This window comes from Lepisma saccharinum, chromosome 25 (genome assembly GCF_977018435.1).
Source record: "Lepisma saccharinum chromosome 25, izLepSacc3.1, whole genome shotgun sequence".
NCBI lineage: Eukaryota > Metazoa > Arthropoda > Insecta > Zygentoma > Lepismatidae > Lepisma > Lepisma saccharinum.
In genome coordinates, this window is record NC_139253.1 from 18,165,681 (window position 1) to 18,186,045 (window position 20,365).

The 20,365-nt window shown below is 37.6% G+C and overlaps 1 protein-coding gene across 2 annotated transcripts in view; it reads left to right on the forward strand.

The window, feature by feature from the left end:
* LOC145978973 (uncharacterized) overlaps nt 1–14,936 on the forward strand; it is a 59,234-nt gene extending 44,298 nt beyond the window's left edge. The window contains exons 4-7 of one of the 2 annotated variants that reach the window (XM_083112018.1): nt 3,027–3,259; nt 6,001–6,151; nt 7,982–8,147; nt 14,302–14,935. In XM_083112018.1, the coding sequence (XP_082968144.1) occupies nt 3,027–3,259; nt 6,001–6,151; nt 7,982–8,147; nt 14,302–14,788 (1,037 nt within the window). In that variant the 3' untranslated portion in view covers nt 14,789–14,935. Of the gene's footprint in view, nt 1–3,026; nt 3,260–6,000; nt 6,152–7,981; nt 8,148–14,301 lie in introns of both variants that reach the window. The other variant, XM_083112017.1, reaches the window with a different exon arrangement.
* The last annotated feature ends 5,429 nt before the right edge of the window (nt 14,937–20,365 follow it).

Here is a 20,365-nt window from a genome sequence, read left to right on the forward strand (position 1 = left end):
AATATTTTGAACACCTTTTAATTGTTACAAATTTCAGGCATCAGTATCGATGGAAATCTGTAAAGAGTATCAGTGTGGGTATGGCCTCAGACCTATATAATATAATTAGTCTGATGCTGATATAGATGAATTGGAAATGCAAAGTAACAGTTTAAATACATTTTCCAACATCCTGGGGTGAGCCTCCCCGATGGCATAGTGGTTACATCATCACTAAAGCCCGGATTTTTATGTAATATCAACCCCTAAAATATGTATATAAATATGTAATAAAAATGTCTGAAATATGTAAAACATATGTAAATTCATAATGAAATATGTAGTATAAATATTTATTCCAAACGTTACTTCCTATTTTTGTTACATTTTTTCCTCACAAAGGGATATGTTTATTTCAAAAAGACTTAAAAAAAGTGAAGTTACAATATTACAATGCTTACATTAAGTATTTTTTATGTTCTTATAGAGCAAAAATATTAACCACAATTTGAATATATTCAATATTTAATATACAATGTCACCAGGTACCATTCAAAATGTTCAGTAGTAAATTTTGGTTGCCCAAATTTTTCACTCAAAAAGGACTTACAAAAATTCAGGTTACCTTTGATCTTGGGGCAGGCACTGTATTTAATTATTTAACTTACAATATGTTACCAGGTACATTTCCAAATGTTCAGAAGTAAATGTTTGTCGCCGATCAGATAATATGTTCTTGTACGCAGAGAAACTTCTCTCCACGTCACAAGAAGTAACCGGAGCGTACTTCAGGAAGTGAATGTGGTCGGGAGAAATATCATTGGGAGGGTTAACTGTTTCACCATTGAGAATGCAGCTCACTGTAAATAAGATGACGTAACCTGGGTTTCTTTCAGTCACTGCATCAAATTTTCTTCGAGCTTTCTCTCCCACATCTTCTCCAACAGCAGACAGTTTCTTTCTTGCATCCTCATATATATCCATGGCTTCCAGGAGAGGAAGCCCAACAGTTTCAAGTTTTTTTATGCTTGTATCAATCCAACCAAAATTGCTGTTTATGTACGCCATATCGCAAGCAAGTTTGGTGTCCTTGAAGAGATTTTGAGCAGTGCGTACCGATACAGCTGAGTCCACCGAAAATGAGTCAAGCACAGATTTCACTTCTTCAAAATGTTCATTGTAAAACTTACTTGCCCGGATCCAAGTGCCCCATCTAGTAAGAATAGGTTCCGGAGGAAGTGGTACACCTGGCAATTGTTCCTTGTAAACTTGCACACGTTGTGGTGCCTTCAGAAACACCTTTTTCGTGGAAGAAATAAGTTGGTTGACTTCCGGGAAATTGCCTCTCACCTCCTCAGCAATGCGTTGGAGAGCATGTGACAAGCAAGTAAAGTGGATCAAGTTAGGATAAAACACTTTAAGTGGCGTAGCAGCTTTTAACATGTATGACGCTCTGTCTGTGAACACGAGAAGAACTCTCTCTTCTTGTACGCCATCCGGATACAACAATTTAAGACTGTCATTCACAAATCGTGCTATGGTGGAATGATTAGTACGCTCTAGAACTTTGCATGAATGAGATGTGGTGTAGATGGAGAATCAGCAATTAGCGTTCCAACAATGAAATTACTTACATACCGTCCCAAAGCATCAGTTGTTTCGTCGATGGAAATCCACACATAGGAACTGCCTACTTCTGCCCTAATTGATTCTAAAGTTTCTTTGTAGGAATGTGGAAGATATCGCTTTCGAATGGTTGACTCGTCAGGACGTTTACGGCCACAATATTTTTCCAGAAAATCCCGGAACTTCGGTACTTGAATTTTATACCAAGGAATGTTTGCTGCAATCATTGCTTCGCACATTTCCTTGTAAAACACACTGAATGAAGAATCCTCTTGCATCTGGGTTAGTAAAACTTGCTTCTTTTCACTCCGTAGTTGTTTGTTTTTCACATGAAGTGAAGTGCGAACATGTTGATCTAATTGAGACTTCATAGTGCTCCCCAACATTTTTATCGCACACTCGACAAAAAATAACTTTACCATCCGTAGTAAATGCATCATCGACTGCTATCCAAGATCGCAACTATTGAGATAATGAGGAGGTAGGCGGAGCCATTCCAGCTTTCTACAGCTAAAACACTGTTTAAATACTGAGGCAAGCTCTTCTTAAAATTCCAATGGTTAAAATGAAAAGGCGACGAAATATATATATGAAATTCTACGGTTGAGTTAACAATACTTCATTCAAGATTTGTCGCCGCCGGCTGCAAAAATCAAAACTATCACAACAATGTACGGATGAAAGGTAAGTGCCACTCAGCGTTGTACTTGCCGCCTTCTATTGTTGGTTCTCTTCGATCGCTGTGTGTTGCTTGCCGCTCCATGTTACAAACTGGAAACTGAAACACTGTCGAATCTTGATGTAATTGTTACGATGCGGCGAATCAACGAACTGTGATGTACGTCCAACGAAGGCAAATCGCACTTTTAAGTTACTATATTTTTTAGACCTGGAAATGGGGAGGGGAAGTGAGAAGATACTTTTATAACTAGTAAGTCAAAAGTTCATTGGATTTTCCTCTTAAGGACTGTTTTATGTAAAAAATATTTCATATCTTAGGAATATGTAACATTTAGTAAAATATGTAAAAATATGTAATATAAAACTTCACTGTGAGTTCTCTACAGACGTAATTCGTCAATATATTTTAATTCCACGCTTGTACATATAAAGGAAAAAATATGTAATTACATAGAAATCCGGGCTTTAATCATCACCAAGTAACCAAGGGGATCCCAGTTAAATCACATTTCACAATGGTTTGAATCCCACACTGTAGTTCCAGTCCCAATTAGCCTGTCTGTGTATAAAGTGGACTTAAAACTGCATTTCAAACAAACCAATATCCTGGAATTGTGCAACATGTTAATTTTTAATTAACACTTTATCAATATTTTTGGCAGCTGTTTTATTCTTTAAAACTTATGTCAATTTTCTTTTGTTTACAACATTTACAGAAATGTTACATACTGTTGTTTCAGAATCTGCAATGACGAAAGATAAGCTAAAGTCTCACGTGGAGTCAGATCATCGATACAAGTGCCCCTTCTGTTCGGATACTTTTTCCTGGAAAAGAAATTTGGAATCTCACTTAGTGAAGGAACATGGACAGCGTGTTGTGTGTCAGATTTGTGGAGATCACCTGGGGAGTGCCAAAGCACTTCGGTTTCACCATTTGAGGCGCCACGTGTCAGAAAAGCAGTATCTGTGCTTGGTAAAAGAAAATTCTTTTTCAATCATTTGATTCGTATATTGCAGGTATTTATAATGCTTATGTATGTGTATCAATCTAGATCTGTCAAGGTTTGAAGAAGTATTGCAACTTCGGTACTACTTTACTATACCGGAGACACCTATCAATGATTTATTTCGCAATTTTATACATTGCTAACGTACTATTCTGCATTGCGGAACATTTCTTTAGGTGAAATAATGAATTTCTAACGAAAAATACCTAAATTTTAAAAAAAAATTAAGAACATTTCACGAAATTTTTTCACCAAAAAAAGTTGAATTTTTGACATAAAGAGTAATTATTAAACCATTGACGTTAGCCCCACAAACCATCCACGGGTAGCCACAAAAACCATTGACGTTAGCCCAAAAATTCACGATAGCCCCACGAACCATCACGGAGACGAGGTATGCCTACTAGGTTAGGTTAGGTTCCATTAGCACTCCTTTCGTTCAATTTAGCATATAGGGACAACATGGATTTTTCTCGATGACGTGCAGAAAGCAAATGGCGGCAGCAGCAATAGCGCGTCGGAAATAGATTTTCGTAGAAAACCACATGCATTCGCATTAAAATGGATCAAAACTACATTCCCGAACATCAACAACACTACAGAAAATGATTTGCGTAAGTACTTTCTCCTGTAAATTTGAAGAAATCCGTCTCCGGTATAGTAAAGTATTACCGCAACTTCTAGAGCAGTGGTTCCCAGAGAGTTTGCCGCAGCTCCCTGGGGCTCCGTGGCTGCCTTACAGAGGCGCCGCAAAATGTTTTAATATTTTCAGTGAAATGACACTCCAACTCCAAATACGTGCTTATTTAGTACTTTTCACGCAAAAAATGTTTCTGAATTTGAAATATGTGTTTATTTTTTAACTTCAGGCAAGCAACCTAACATCACTAACTGAGCATTGCAAGTGTTAGATAGGCCTACATTCTGACTTGGGCACCGTTGAAAAATCTTGAAACACTAAGGGTGCCATGAAACGAAAAAGTTTGAGAACCCCTGTTCTAGGGTATTATTTCTCGATATCAAGTGTATATTTTGTCAACCTCAATGGCAGAGTGGTCAATAATGTGCTACAAGCTAGAGGTCCCAGGTTCAAACCTGTAATGTACACTGAATATTCTTTCATGTGATAGTTCAATTCCATACCTTTCAGTATGTCCCTTTACTTTCTCTTATCTGTTTCCATGAATCCTAATTTTATCAACCATCGCATCAACATATTCCTCCTGTGTGAATTTTATTTTTAAATTTGAATGTTTTTTTACAGACATGAAAGATATTGTTAAAAGTAGAGCTTGAATTGTTATGACAATTTTTATTTATCCAACGTTAATTTAAACAGGTTTCTCACTTGTTCAACATTTCACCAGATAATGCTTGTCAAATCATGCTTCTGCCGGTAGTGCAAAGGATTTTGTTTGTCCTCCACCTCTATTAGAAATACATTAATTGTTATTTAGGATGGCTCACGCTGCCTGTTTGTCAGCAAATTCTAGCCATAGGTGCCGAGTTGTAGTTCTATTATGTACACTTGCGTGCAAAGAAATAGACCCACCTCACACTTTTGACATAGAATGTTTACTTGTTCTTACTTTTTCTTCCATTACTTTTTCTTCCAACTGTTTGGAGGCGCTAGTGAACTCTGTATTCTGCCTATCTGGCCTAAACCCCATTGAACATTTGTGGGACGAGCAAAAAAAAAGAGAGAGAGAGAGTTCGCATCAGAGTTCCTGCCCCTACTTCAATCCCAGAACTTCATGTTGCGGTAGAAGATGAGTGGCGTAACATCCCACAGGAAAGAATATTAAATTTGATTCAGTCTATGCCTAATCGTATGCGGGCTGTTATTAGAGAAAGGGGAGGCCATGCACGTAATTAGAAATTAACAATTGTTACCATGTGTTATTGTTTAAGTTCTTGAAAACTCAGTTTTCTATCATTCTGAAATGGTGTTTTTTTCCTCAAAGTATTACATTTTGAAAATATTCACTTATCAGAGTAAAGCAATGTTAATAAATTTAGTTTCACGTTAAGTGTTATTAAATGATCTTTCAAACTCCGTACTTCATACTTCTTTTATTGTCTTACTTTATTATTTTTTTCTGGAAAACATTTTATGTCAAAAGTGTGAGGTGGGTCTATTTCTTTGCACGCAAGTGTATGTTCCAACACATTGATTTCGTTCACTATGTATTAGAATTAATTGATAGGGGGATAATACGAGTTACAAGGAAACAAAGCATGAGAACATTCTGTGTTCTGTCTACAAGGAAATTCTCTAGCTCCTGTACATTTCTGTGTTCAGTTGTTTAAAGGCTCAAGTATTGTTGCTCACCTTTATTGCTTAACAGGTAAATTTCCCCCCCCCCCTTTCCATCCCCTCTCTGGTCACATCACACTCTCAACAGTAAATTATTTTTAGTATAAGCTAAAAGAAGAATATACTAAAAAGAAAATTATTATGAGTAGGCATGTACTTGTATTAATCGTGATCTTACTTACAGAGAAAAATATACATAAGGGAAATATTTTATATGTCATATTTTGGTAATTTTTTTTTATATAAATCCATATTTCTAAAGTTATAGAGTCATAGAAACCCAAGCCTTGGGTATAATCGGAACTCTGTGGGAATTTGTTATAACTTTTATTATTTACGTGTTCATACATATACTCATGCCAATTACATTTTTCTCATTATATGCCACAGTTGTGTGGAAAGAAGTTTCCAACTGCAGGGAATCTCAGACAGCATGAGTTAATCCACGTAGACAAAAGCAAGAGGAAATATGAGTGTAATATCTGCCATGCTCGGTTCAACGAGAGGAGCTGCCTAAGGATGCATCTCATGAGACATTCTGGTAAGTACACAGAGGTAAAATTCCATATTATTTTCCTCTGATAATGTGTACTAACTGGCAAATTGACACATGCATCAGTATTTTGTAATTTACCGTATTTGCTGACATGTAAGATGCGCTGCACTTTTTTTCTTTAAAAATAGGCCTGAAAAACAGTGTGTGTCTTATACGCCGATACTCAGTTTTTTATTACCTTCATTTCTGGACATTTTCTCTGTTTTGAATTATACAATTTCTTTCTTGCTTCCCTGTGGTATGTGATGAAGAAGATTAAAATATATTCCTTCCTAATAAGATTAGGTATGTTATTTGTTGAAAGTAGACCTACATATAACTTTATATTTGAAATACTGTAAATTAATTACAAATCCGTGATAAAGCTTCTTCCTGAAAAATGGGTGCAAAAATGGGTGTCTTATATGCTGGCAAATACAGTATTGATAAAATTAATATTTTGTTCCTATGATATATAGTTAAGCAGGGTCAGAAACCCATAGAAAATGGGTGGGACAGTGCTCGAAGTGAAGGGGTTGGTATGCACCCAGCTAGCAAAATTTTCACAAAGCATCCCCCATTTGTCTCATGGTCACCATGTTAAACCATAAAAGCATCCCTCCAGCTAATCCCAAGGCTTGACCAAACAACCCCCCAGCTAACAGTTTCCACTTCAGGTGCTGAGATGGAGGGGGGGGGGGTCCTTCTACTAGGGACGTTCAATATATAAGTTTCCCTGTGCTATAAAATATTGTATAAAGCAATGTCATTAAAAAGAAGCACATGGTTGACAAGCGCCATCCTTCGTCTACAAGGAACAACAATCGATTCGTTATCAGACGTGAAGGCGCATGCGCTCAAGGGTGAAAAGTAAATGCTTGTTCGGAAAACACGGGCTCGCGTCATAAGGAGTTCAGAAGCATGGATGCTAAGGGTGTTCTGCTGGTGGACATTTTGGAGCGAGGAAGAACAATTAATGCTGACCGTTATTGTCAAACATTGGATAAACTGAAAAATGCAATTTGACATAAGCGACCAGGTCTCCTGTCAGCTGGTGTCATTCTTCTTGACGATAACGCTCACCCCCCACTCAGCAGTGCAAACACAACACAAAATTGAAGAATTGGGGTGGGAACGGCTGCCCCACCCTCCATACAGCCCCGATTTAGAGTGATTTTCATCTTTTTCCGGTGTTAAAGTCTGAATTGCAAGATTACCGTTTCGAAACAGATGAAGAAGTGAAGCGTAATGTGACAATAGTGCTCAATAGCCAGAGCCCTGATTTTCTTGCAAAGGGTATAGACAAATTGGTGCAACGGTGGGACAAATGACTGAATGTCTATGGGGATTATGTGGAGAAGTGAGGAAGGATCCTCCTACACATGTATGTATAGTTTTCTAATGTATCTTAAAAATAAAAATTTTTGCAGCATACGGAAACTTATATATTGAACGACCCACGTATACACACACATGCAATCTTTTTTATTTTTCTGAGAAGCAAGGTTCCTGTGTGGTTCATAACTGACACAATAGTGATGCACAAAATAAATTGATTTATTTTACTTTGCTCCTCTGCCCCTTTTGGCTAATTGTGAAGATGAGATGGATTGATGGGACAATCATAAATATATATGTACATCACAACACAAGCCCCACAGAGAATTATACTGGCTGTTAGTCCAGACACCAGAGCCTCGCTAGCCTGCAAAATGGAGTCCAGGCTGGGATGGGAAGTTGACATTAGGGTGCCTTCAGCTCTAACACCCCTACATTAAATCTGCTGACTGTACATTATTTACAAAAACTAATATACAATTACTTGTGCATTAACAGGTGAAAAACCTCACATATGCATGCACTGCAACATGAGGTTTGTATCAGCAACCCTTCTGCGACAGCACAGCATGCGGCATTTGGGTATCAAGAAATTCCAGTGCATTTGTGGGAAGAAGTTTCAAGAGCAGAGAGATTTTAGGAAGCACAAAAAGCAGCACAATTGGTGAGTGAACTTTGACTTTATATTCTGTAGTGGAAGTAATTTTTATAAAACGTTAATAAAGTGTATCCTTTTGTGTTAATAACATATTGCTCTAATTTCAGAATATTATGTAATTTGAGAGTACGGTGTATCCTAGGGCAAAACTGCAATTTGTCGTAGGAGCAATTTCTATTATATGTAATAATTAGGGGATGGATTCATATGTACTTAAAAAGGCACAATTAACAATTTGTAATAGCATGACAATTGATCACCAGGTGTATTTCTTAATTTTTCATAGTAAGTGTTATTGTAGTGTCTGTTAAAATTAGATTCTATTGTGAAAACGTTATTTCTACTTCGCTGAAAGTTAATCAATAGTGAAGGTAGCAAGTTCACTGGAACGTGATGTTCAGTGTGCAATTTCCATGTAGCATTTTGAAACTTAATTTTAAGAAGCATATGGCAACTTTTCACACAGTGGTAACATGACACTACACATATAATCACTTAATACAAGGCATCATGGATGTCCGCAGGATTTTTTTCAGGGAGGGGCAAGCAAGTATTACATGTGGTTTCAGAAGGATTTGTATGTTAGAAAAGGAGCCATGTTTTGAACTATTTTCATGTAGAAATCCACTACAAGTGGCTATTAGAATTCACCATTTTCTTTTTACAAATTTTCAGTTGTCTCTCTTAGATATTAGGATCAATACATATATTACAACATTTTACGAAAAATAAGGTATTATTGAGGCTAGAATCGTTATTTAAATACGTGAATTGCATGAATGACTTTGTCTGGAAAAGTCAGGGAATTTTGTTTTTATGAAATAGTACCAAGGTCCTACAAAACTGACAACCAGGCAACTCTGGAAAATCTCTGGTTGATGTAGTATTTACTAGATCTTTGCTTGGGAGGGGCCATTTTCTGTACACCATGTATCATGTTACCTTTAATTGAGTTTGAATTGGCAAGTGCTCCATTCCATTTTCTCCCGTTGCTTTCCTGTGCCATCGAAGTCGTCCAAATCTACATGCCGCCTTTCAGTACGGTTGTCACTTTTCCCACCACGTGTCAGCTTAAACGTCACCCACCATGCTCTGGGGTGCAGGTGGCACACAGTCCGGAAGCAGAAGGCAACCAAACATCACAATGTTTACTACTCAAATAAAAATGTGCCATGTGATCTCTTCTTTTACAATTTTTTCCACACAGTATTATCAATAAAATTTCCAAACTGCATCGAGTTTGCATCGTCTGTTCAGTAAATGTTGCCTCCACAAAGTGAAAGTTGTAATATGGCTGCCAAGCGTAGGTCTACAGCGAGTCAAAGAGTTCACTGGTCGCACCTTTGACTTCTCCCTTCCAACTCCAGATGATGTTGGTAGGTGGATTCCACAGAAGCTGCCAATTGGGATGTGGCCTTGGTGTGTTTGTTGTGCATGTAGAGTGGGATGCCTAAGTATTACCAAGCAAATTATCCATCACCATGTTTATTCTCTGTATTTTACTCAATGAGAGCTTCAAGTTCCTCTGCACGAACATGCACAAAAATCCACTCCTTAAGAACATGTAGGTCGTAAGAAAAATTAATGAAAATAGTCTGGACAATTTGCCAATCAGTACTTTTGCATCCCACTGTACACTCGCTTCCTTAATAGTGCCACACAGCAGTTTTGTCCAATCATTCCTCACAGTTTATGGTTCTTACAAGCATCCAAATACATTTTTAATGAACCGTTTCAGGAGAACACATGCTCACTTCATCAGACATTTATTTTTAGTTTGATCAGTGTTACAGTTATAACAACGGAATAAACTTAACAAAAACAAAAAGAAGCAGTTTATACAATGAATCATCTTACATTGTTGGAATCTAACAACTCAACTGTGAAACATGCAGTCTGTTTTTCTTTTTTCTCGGGACCTTATCAAATTTTAATTATGAATCCCAAATGTCATCACGTAATTCAAATTCATCATCTTTTCTACAGATTTCCTAGATCTCTTCTGTAGGATTAAATTTCAAAGGTGGTGGCTTACCCCACCTGTGAAAAAAAAAACCCTCCATACCGAGTCTATAGTGCCATTCTCACTATTTAATTTCTTCCAGTGTTCTGCAATGATCAAAGCCTCCCACACATTGACATCTATGTATTCCATTACTCTTTTTATTTAATCATATGCTTCTCTTCAATGATGTGAGGATGTTTGCGCTCATAGGCGTAGTTTTGCCCGTCCGCTTGGGGGGGGGGGGCCTAGCTGGAGCTAACTTTATTCATGCTTTTATCCATTACAAAAATCATCACAGGCATTCTCCTTGGGAGACAGGTGATCCCCACATAATCTTATCCAAAAGAAATAGAATAAATACGCTATTATACATATGGTTGTAAATTTATTAGAGAATACATTTCTTCTTTAGAATAAAGAAGGTATAATTTTAATATGTGGTAATATTACTGGGTAATCCTGTGTACATGGTACTGAGCAAATTATAATCCTGCAAGGCATTTAAAAGCACAATCTACATAGGTAATGGAATGGTAAACATTTCAATTTCCTTAATTTCTATACAACGAAACTTGGCATTTTCCTAATTTTGCTAGAACTGAGAACCACTTGCAACTAGATTCATGAAGAAAACTTTAAGATGAATTTAGAGAGGAGAGAGGGGATGAACTTAGTTGGTTTGTCATCTTAATAATCTTATAATCCCCAGAATACTATTTAGTAGGCTGTAATTAGTTTCCATTCATTTAAACCTCACATGCAGGAACGTATAAGTTTTGCCAACATTTAATGAGCAGCGACGTATCTTTAGGAAACGCTTAACGAAATAATGGGTATTTTTATATGTAAATACATAGAGGACTCTGAAATTAAGTGCACTAAACTGGAACACTATAAGATTATGACACTTTCTAATCTTAAGAAATGTCTATTGAAGAAGTGAATTAAGGAAACTAAGAATTACAAACTATTACAAAATTGAGAACCTTGCAAGTTACTGAATTATCGCGAAAGATGCACTATTCTTGGTATCTATGTAGGTTTAATGATAAATTCATTTTTTTATTAAAAGAATTACCATTCATGCCTGAAAACAAGGTTGAATGAAACAAAATATATAAAAAAAGAACATGCACTAATAAATGATGGTATGACGGATGTAGAAAGTTGCCATCTATAGGCAAATTTTATTTAATTATCCTGAAAACTAGGCTTTTAAATGAGGATCGTCGACCAAATAACATTTACAAGGTAACCAAAAAAGTTCTTGCCGTTTTTGACGTCCCATTAATCATGCGCTCACAGAGAGGAAACGAAATGACACACGTGCCTGCCAAGTGATCGCGAGTTAATCTGACCATCGACTGTCAGTAATACAGGCACGTTGCGCACACACAGCAGTCATAGCTCGTCCAGTGTCGAAGAGAAATGGAGGTATCGAAGCAGCTTGTTCGCGTGTGTTTGTTGTATGACTTTAAAGTGGGCCTGTCAGCTGCCGCATCAAGTCGCCGCATTTGCCAGGCATTTGGGGAGAATGCCGTGAACGAACGCACTGCCAGGCATTGGTTCCAGAAATTCCGTTCGGGAGATGTGAGCCTTTCCCATGAACCTCGCAGTGGATGACCACATGTGTTAGATGATGACGAGGCCCTGAAAGCATCCATCGAGGAGGACAGTGGTCTAACGTGTGATGAACTTGCAGAAAGGTTCCATGTTTCCGCTGAAACAGTCAGACTGCACCTGCATGGGATAGGGAAGTCATACAAGTTAAGCAAGTGGGGACCCCACACATTGTCGGCAGCCAACAAGGAACAACGAGTGACAGTCTGTTTGTCGTTGCTCACTCAGCACCTGAACACAACCATATTTGATCGCTTGCTCACTGGTGATGAAAAGTGGGTCCTCTATGACACTCCCAAGCGTACCAGACATTGGTTGTCGCCACGTGACCCTGTTCCTCACACCTCAAGACCACCTCTGCACCCACGAAAGGTTATGCTCTCTGTATGGTGGAATTGTCGGCAATTGGTGCATTACGAGCTCCTTCCACCTGGTCAGACCATCACTGCTGACCTCTACTCTCAGCAGTTGCAAAGGGTGCACCGTGCATTGCGGCAGAAGGAGCCGGCATTGGTGAATCACAAGGGTGTGCTGTTCCTGCATGACAATGCCAAGCCACATGTGGCAAAGAGGACCCGGGAGACCCTTCAGAATCTTGGCTGGGAGACACTGTGCCATCCACCATATTCACCAGACCTTGCACCAACAGATTACCACCTGTTTCATTCCCTCGACAACCACCTCCGTGGGAGATCCTTCGCAAATGAGGGAGACCTGCGGAACGCACTCACGGACTTCTTTGCATCCAAGCCCGCCGAGTTTTATCACCAGGGTATTGTGCAGCTGCAGGAACGTTGGCAAAAGGTGTTGGATGCTGCTGGAGATTACTTCGAAACCTAAAGGTACGTACTGTCCACTCTATTGCTCTTTGTTTATCACTGCTCTAGAACGGCAAGAACTTTTTTGGTTATCTTGTATGTAACCCTGGCCAAGTGACTTCAAATGAAAACCGATTATGACATTTGAAGCAGGTTTTATATGATCACTTTGCCTAGAGATTGTTTATTTTTTTTCCTTCTGAAATTCAATAGTCTAAGCTTGTTTGCTCGACACCTGACTTTTACTATTAATAAACTCTCTATTAAAAGGAATAATCATTCTGTCATTTGTGTATTAATTTCACAAACAGTACGAGCACAACATCAAAGAATGATTTTCCGATAATTTCCAATCTCCAAAAGATGATTAAAATTTCTTGCTGTTATTCAACCAGCATAAGCACGTGTCCTTCCACGATTATCTTCTTGTGGGTCTTCTTCTTGTGGGTTACTCGAAACAAAAAATAAACATCTTACCGAGACTCCAGGAGATACCTAAGATTTCTAGTGCAACATCCCTATAAGTGATTCACAAGATTTGCCCGTCACTAGGAGAGATGAACACAACTTTCAACTGCACTGCCTTCGTGCAATGAAAAATCCAAATAAACCTGGCACATCTGCATGCATACTGGTGACGCGGTGCAACTCACACAAAAGACTTGGAAAAGAGTGATTTCACCAATGAACTGTAGTGATCACCACTTAACAAAACAATTACGCACGATTCAATCGTTGCTACAGAATCGTGACACATTCATGCGACATTTAGGCATCCCCCGACCCCCGCGATACAAATCTACGGAAACTAAATTCACTTCTTTGAATAAACCTTTTCTATCAAAACTGCTATTCTGTTTGTCTCTACAATGAAGGCTTTTCTTTTCATGTTAGAAATAACACAATTGTAGAAACTCATTGTTGAAAGGCTACATTTATATACATAAGTTGCAACGCCACTATGTTTGAAATGTAACAATGTTTACCTAACGCTCCAAGGTGGAAGATCAAAAAAAAAATAATGGAATATATTCTTTGAAATCTTGTTTCGGAACATAAGGTTCCCGTAAAAAGGCCCACGCACATCAACTTTATTCTACATCAGAACATAAAGTTGAAATTCTTTCCTTAACTGTGACTGTCACACCACAAGAGTAATACATGAGAATTTCTAATTTCTGTGTGCGGTTTCTCTTTCCTTAATTATTTTATGCATGTCACATGCATTTGGGGGGGGGGAGGACTATAGCTACATAATCTTGTGAATATGAACAAATTACATTATATACTCCTTTTCATTTCTCATTTTATATTCATTAAATGTACATTCCAAATGTCAGTCGAACTGCACCTTGGACAGAAATGCTGTGTAAAGAAGCAAAGCAAATGTACAGTGGGATGCATAAGTATTGCTCAGCAAATTGCCCACGACTATTTTCATTAATTTTTCTCTTGCATCCTGCACCTTTTTCCATATGCTGGTGCAGATCTTTAACAGCAGCTTATTTGGCATTTTGTTTCAATTTTTGAAGCATTGTGCAAGAGGAAGAGAATCAACATGCTGAACAATTTGTTTGGCAATACTTAATGCATTCTACTCTACAGGAAATCTCCATGCCACACTTGCCAGTTTGGTGTGAATCGGCCCAAGAATAGACTTAAGAAATCTAGCCAATTACATACACCATTGTCTTCTGCAACATTATTGTTTTTCCAGTTCAAAACCGGATGATCCTACAATAGTGATCCATGTACCTTCTATGGAGATTGAGGTGAATACAGGCCAAGAGGAGGATTGCATCACATTGCCGTGCGATACAATTGGGTCCGAAGTGGATGTCGTGGTTCCTGAAGGTCTTTTGCAAGCATTGCCCATTACTCAAGCCAGTAACATTGAAGATGACTCCGCAACCCAAGTTCCAGTCTTGCATGTAGAAGACGACCACATGGAAGTTATTCTTGGCGAAACTGTGCACATTCTAGACTCAAAACACAGCAAACCAACTCAGCTGGATGACGTCTTGACGTTTGTCAATGAGCCAGGTGCTAACTCTGAAGAAATCGTGTACGAGGAAAACATTGTGGAGGCAGACTGTGATGAAGTTGAAATCTCAAACTCTACATCAGACGTATCAGTGGTCTATGTTCAGAGTGGAGACAATGAAGAAATTTATAATGTCGTAGAACTTGTAGAAGCTAGTTGAGTTCTAGCCGACTCTTCAATGAAAATTGATATTTTTGCCATACTTCAGTTTATAATTTCTTTTATCACCTTGTCTACTAAGAATTGTATGCTCTTCAGACTTATTATTCATAGTTAAAAAAATTAACGAGAAGCTTAGGATTTAACTGTAAATTAGATCTCTCCCTACAGTCAGCCATACTTCAACTTATTACTACACTGTGTTTGTAGTTACTAAAAGTGGTGATAATTTTGAACCACAGCCACACAAAGTACATTCGTAGATGACTTGTGATTGCACACTGGTTAGTATGACGGCTTGATTATAGGTGAGTGGGTGGGTGACCTGGAGCATACATGGGGCCTATAACAATTTTCTTTGACCTGAAACCATCACATTTTTGTTCCTTACTCTGAAGTACAGTGTTCCATAAAATTAGAATATAAACTACTAAATTTATATATTTTGAATATAAACTACTAAACTTATATATTTTGTTGTATTACCAAACCGCAATAAGTGAAGATGTTGAAGGTTACAACCAAAGATTATGGGAGGCTAATTTAAAACTTTCCAAATTAGTTTTTCCATTTGTGATGTGCTATTTTTAACATATATTTTCATGTACTAATTTTTTATATTTTTAAGTATGTCAAAACAATCCATGAAGTCAGAAAAATCAGATTAGTTGCTTAATTGGAGGCACCAACATCCTATAAACTCTCACCATACACTTTTTTTCTTTTTGGGCAGGGCCTTGGGCCAACTCTGTGCACAAGAGCCAGCGCCTGCTAAGTATATCGACACTGATGATCAGATTGAGTAGTCTATGGTGCATGGATTCTGGCCATAATAAATTTGTGAAAATTAATACACTTTATATATTGTATGAACTTTGTGCATACATTTTACCTACTTCGTTTCAGAGAAAAACCATGTTGCAATATTGAACTTGCTAATAAGTATTATTGTCAATTAAGGCAATAAGTGAAACATGCCAGCATGATTTTTTCTTTCAATCTTCCACAAAGAAGAACCAATCTTTTCTCTATACTTAATTTAAAAAACAATATTGAACATTGCATGCTTGATAGTGATATTCAACCTACCTTGCAAGCCCCACACACCACCATAGCATATACAGTGGAACCCCGGTTTTACATTATCCAACATTGTACATTCAATCTTGATCATCCCAACATAGCAACATATGGTAAAATTTTCCTAGATTTTGTATTTTCCCAAATTTTGTGTTTTTTCAGCTTGCTCCACTGAAAAACGTAAAATCGAGGTTCCACTGTATGTAGTTAAATAATTAATGTAATGCCCTGGAATACACGTTAAATTAGGTTTAAATACATTTTTATTAGTTTCTTTTTTTAAATTTGGCTTTGAAAATTCAGACATATACAGAGCATTCCCTGACATTCGCTACGAGACTCTGCGGCTAGTAACTAGTCTTTCCCAGTGAACGGGGTCCACGACAGTCCCTCTTTTTTTTTTCCTTTTTTTTTGCTCTCCCTGCCTTCACTCTCTTTCCCTTTCTGTTGACGTTGCAGACTGACGCCAGTATAATTCTCCCTCGGAAGTTGGGTTGTGTCCGTGTGTTGAAGATTGTGGCACCACAAAAGTTTATATTACAACAACGGATTTATCTTGTCGAGTGTTACTTCGGAAAGAGGAATTGTGGAGAAGCGAGACGACGTTTTGCAACAAAATTTCCTGGTGTTCCCGTTCCACATAGGACCACTATATTAAACCTCGTAAAAAAGTTTAAGAGTAACCAGGTCAGTTCTGAATAAAAGTGGAAAGAAAAGCCCACGTGTACTTGCTGAGGAAAAACTCTGAGATAGGACAAAGGTTAGAACAGTCTCCTCAGAAATCTATCCGCCACTTTTCACAAGAAACGGGTGTTTCAAAAACCACAGCATTTAGAGCCGCTAAAATTCTTAAATTTAAGCCCTAAAGAGTAACAATAGTGCATGAATTACAGCCTAGAGATAATGCGAGTCGTGTGAATTTTTGTAACGGTTTAAAGAGTATTGTACGAGAAATGTGGAGAATTACAGTAGACGAACTTGCACGTGTAAATGCCAATTTCCTTTGGAGATGCCAGGAATGTGATGCAGCAGAGGGACATCATTTTCAACACCTTCTGTAGTCAAGGTTAGTACACAATATGAAAACTAATTTTAATAGACTCTAGCGACTGTCGCAGATTCCGGGCTGCTTGCTGCCGAGTCTCGAAGCAAATATCAGGGAATGCTCTGTATAAGTTGGAAGAGGAAGGAAGGAAGGAATTTCACTCGACTGCTGGTCACTTTCAACTTATCTCAAATTTTCCTCTAGGGAACAGATGTGCATTAAAGAAGGCCAAAACCTGCATGCAAATATGCACTGAAAACAGGTAAGTTATGCCCTAAAATATTAGAAACATACTTTTAAAATTTTGTACTATGGTCTACATTAATGCTTTTAAGATTCCACAAATACCGTTTGCCATATATCTGCCCATAATTACAAGAATTGAAAGATTTCTTGCCATAGATCAGTGTCCTCTGTATTGTTTAGTAATATAATTTCTTGACATTGATAATGAAAAGAAAAATCTATTATTGGTAGTATTGTAATAATCAAGGCTGTTTACAAAGCAGAAAATAGCAACTATTTGCTGGGCTTATTTTAGGTCTTTTTCTCAAGGAACAGTTATTAACAGCTTATCAATAACGATACCCCCCCCCCCCCCACTGCCTGCAAATAGTAAAAATGAAATTAATAAAATAAAGCACATAATACATACAACCAGTCTTACGTGGCTAAAACCTGATGGTTTACCTACACTCTCCATGATAAAACTCAATTCATGTGAACAATCCTATATATCACCGTACTTTTCACATGGTGCTATGTACAGAGCTTAGAAAAATCTGAAATCCTGACCACAACTCGGACCAATTTTTCTAGTGAAATAATATTATTTAGGGATGGGACCAATTAATCGGTACTCTACTGGTATCGGCCAATATAGGCATATCGGTAAAATAATCTAATTTTACAGATCCGATAAATATCTAATAATTTAGTGCAAAATTCTGCCCTTTTGTTGTGATTTTTATGGATAATCTCCATGTCCTACTTTCTAAGAAAGTAAATGTCCAACTTTTTCACTGCAGTCACATTTATTAAGGTCAATGAACCTTTCAGGTTCTTCAATGACCATTGCTAATTTTATATCTGTACTTTATCGGTATCGGCCCATCCCTAATAATATTCATAGGAGACAGAGCAACAAAAATAATGATAATCAAATAATTAGGGATGGGCAGATATGAAATTTTAGCCGATGCCGATAAAGTACTGATATAAAATTTACCGATACCGATAACCGATATAAAATTAGAAATGGTCCTTGAAGAAACTGAAAGGTTCATTGCCCTCCTTAATAAATGTGTGTTTCAAGGTGACTGCAGTGCAAAAGAAGTTGCATATTTAGACATTTACTTTTTTAGAAAGTAGGGCATGGCGATTATCCATAAAAATTACAACAAAATGGCAGAATTTTGCACTAAATTATCAGATATTTATCAATGTATCGGATCGGTAAAATAATCGGTAATTTCACCGATATGCCTATATCAGCCGATACCGATAGAGTACCGATTAATCGGTCCCATCCCTACAAATAATTCAAAACAAAAGCACACACAAAAGTAACTGTTGAGTTGCAGTTGAACAGCACTTACTTCAGACATATACAGAGCATTCCCTGACATTCGCTACGAGACTCTGCGGCTAGTAACTAGTATTTCCCAGTGAACGGGGTCCACGACAGTCCCTCTTTTTTTTTTTTTTGCTCTCCCTGCCTTCACTCTCTTTCCCTTTCTGTTGACGTTGCAGACTGACGCCAGTATCATTCTCCCTCGGAAGTTGGGTTGTGTCCGTGTGTTGAAGATTGTGGCACCACAAAAGTTTATATTACAACAACGGATTTATCTTGTCGAGTGTTACTTCGGAAAGAGGAATTGTGGAGAAGCGAGACGACGTTTTGCAACAAAATTTCCTGGTGTTCCCGTTCCACATAGGACCACTATATTAAACCTCGTAAAAAAGTTTAAGAGTAACCAGGTCAGTTCTGAATAAAAGTGGAAAGAAAAGCCCACGTGTACTTGCCGAGGAAAAACTCTGAGATAGGACAAAGGCTAGAACAGTCTCCTCAGAAATCTATCCGCCACTTTTCACAAGAAACGGGTGTTTCAAAAACCACAGCATTTAGAGCCGCTAAAATTCTTAAATTTAAGCCCTAAAGAGTAACAATAGTGCATGAATTACAGCCTAGAGATAATGCGAGTCGTGTGAATTTTTGTAACGGTTTAAAGAGTATTGTACGAGAAATGTGGAGAATTACAGTAGACGAACTTGCACGTGTAAATGCCAATTTCCTTTGGAGATGCCAGGAATGTGATGCAGCAGAGGGACATCATTTTCAACACCTTCTGTAGTCAAGGTTAGTACACAATATGAAAACTAATTTTAATAGACTCTAGCGACTGTCGCAGATTCCGGGCTGCTTGCTGCCGAGTCTCGAAGCAAATATCAGGGAATGCTCTGTATAAGTTGGAAGAGGAAGGAAGGAAGGAATTTCACTCGACTGCTGGTCACTTTCAACTTATCTCAAATTTTCCTCTAGGGAACAGATGTGCATTAAAGAAGGCCAAAACCTGCATGCAAATATGCACTGAAAACAGGTAAGTTATGCCCTAAAATATTAGAAACATACTTTTAAAATTTTGTACTATGGTCTACATTAATGCTTTTAAGATTCCACAAATACCGTTTGCCATATATCTGCCCATAATTACAAGAATTGAAAGATTTCTTGCCATAGATCAGTGTCCTCTGTATTGTTTAGTAATATAATTTCTTGACATTGATAATGAAAAGAAAAATCTATTATTGGTAGTATTGTAATAATCAAGGCTGTTTACAAAGCAGAAAATAGCAACTATTTGCTGGGCTTATTTTAGGTCTTTTTCTCAAGGAACAGTTATTAACAGCTTATCAATAACGATACCCCCCCCCCCCCACTGCCTGCAAATAGTAAAAATGAAATTAATAAAATAAAGCACATAATACATACAACCAGTCTTACGTGGCTAAAACCTGATGGTTTACCTACACTCTCCATGATAAAACTCAATTCATGTGAACAATCCTATATATCACCGTACTTTTCACATGGTGCTATGTACAGAGCTTAGAAAAATCTGAAATCCTGACCACAACTCGGACCAATTTTTCTAGTGAAATAATATTATTTAGGGATGGGACCAATTAATCGGTACTCTACTGGTATCGGCCAATATAGGCATATCGGTAAAATAATCTAATTTTACAGATCCGATAAATATCTAATAATTTAGTGCAAAATTCTGCCATTTTGTTGTGATTTTTATGGATAATCTCCATGTCCTACTTTCTAAGAAAGTAAATGTCCAACTTTTTCACTGCAGTCACATTTATTAAGGTCAATGAACCTTTCAGGTTCTTCAATGACCATTGCTAATTTTATATCTGTACTTTATCGGTATCGGCCCATCC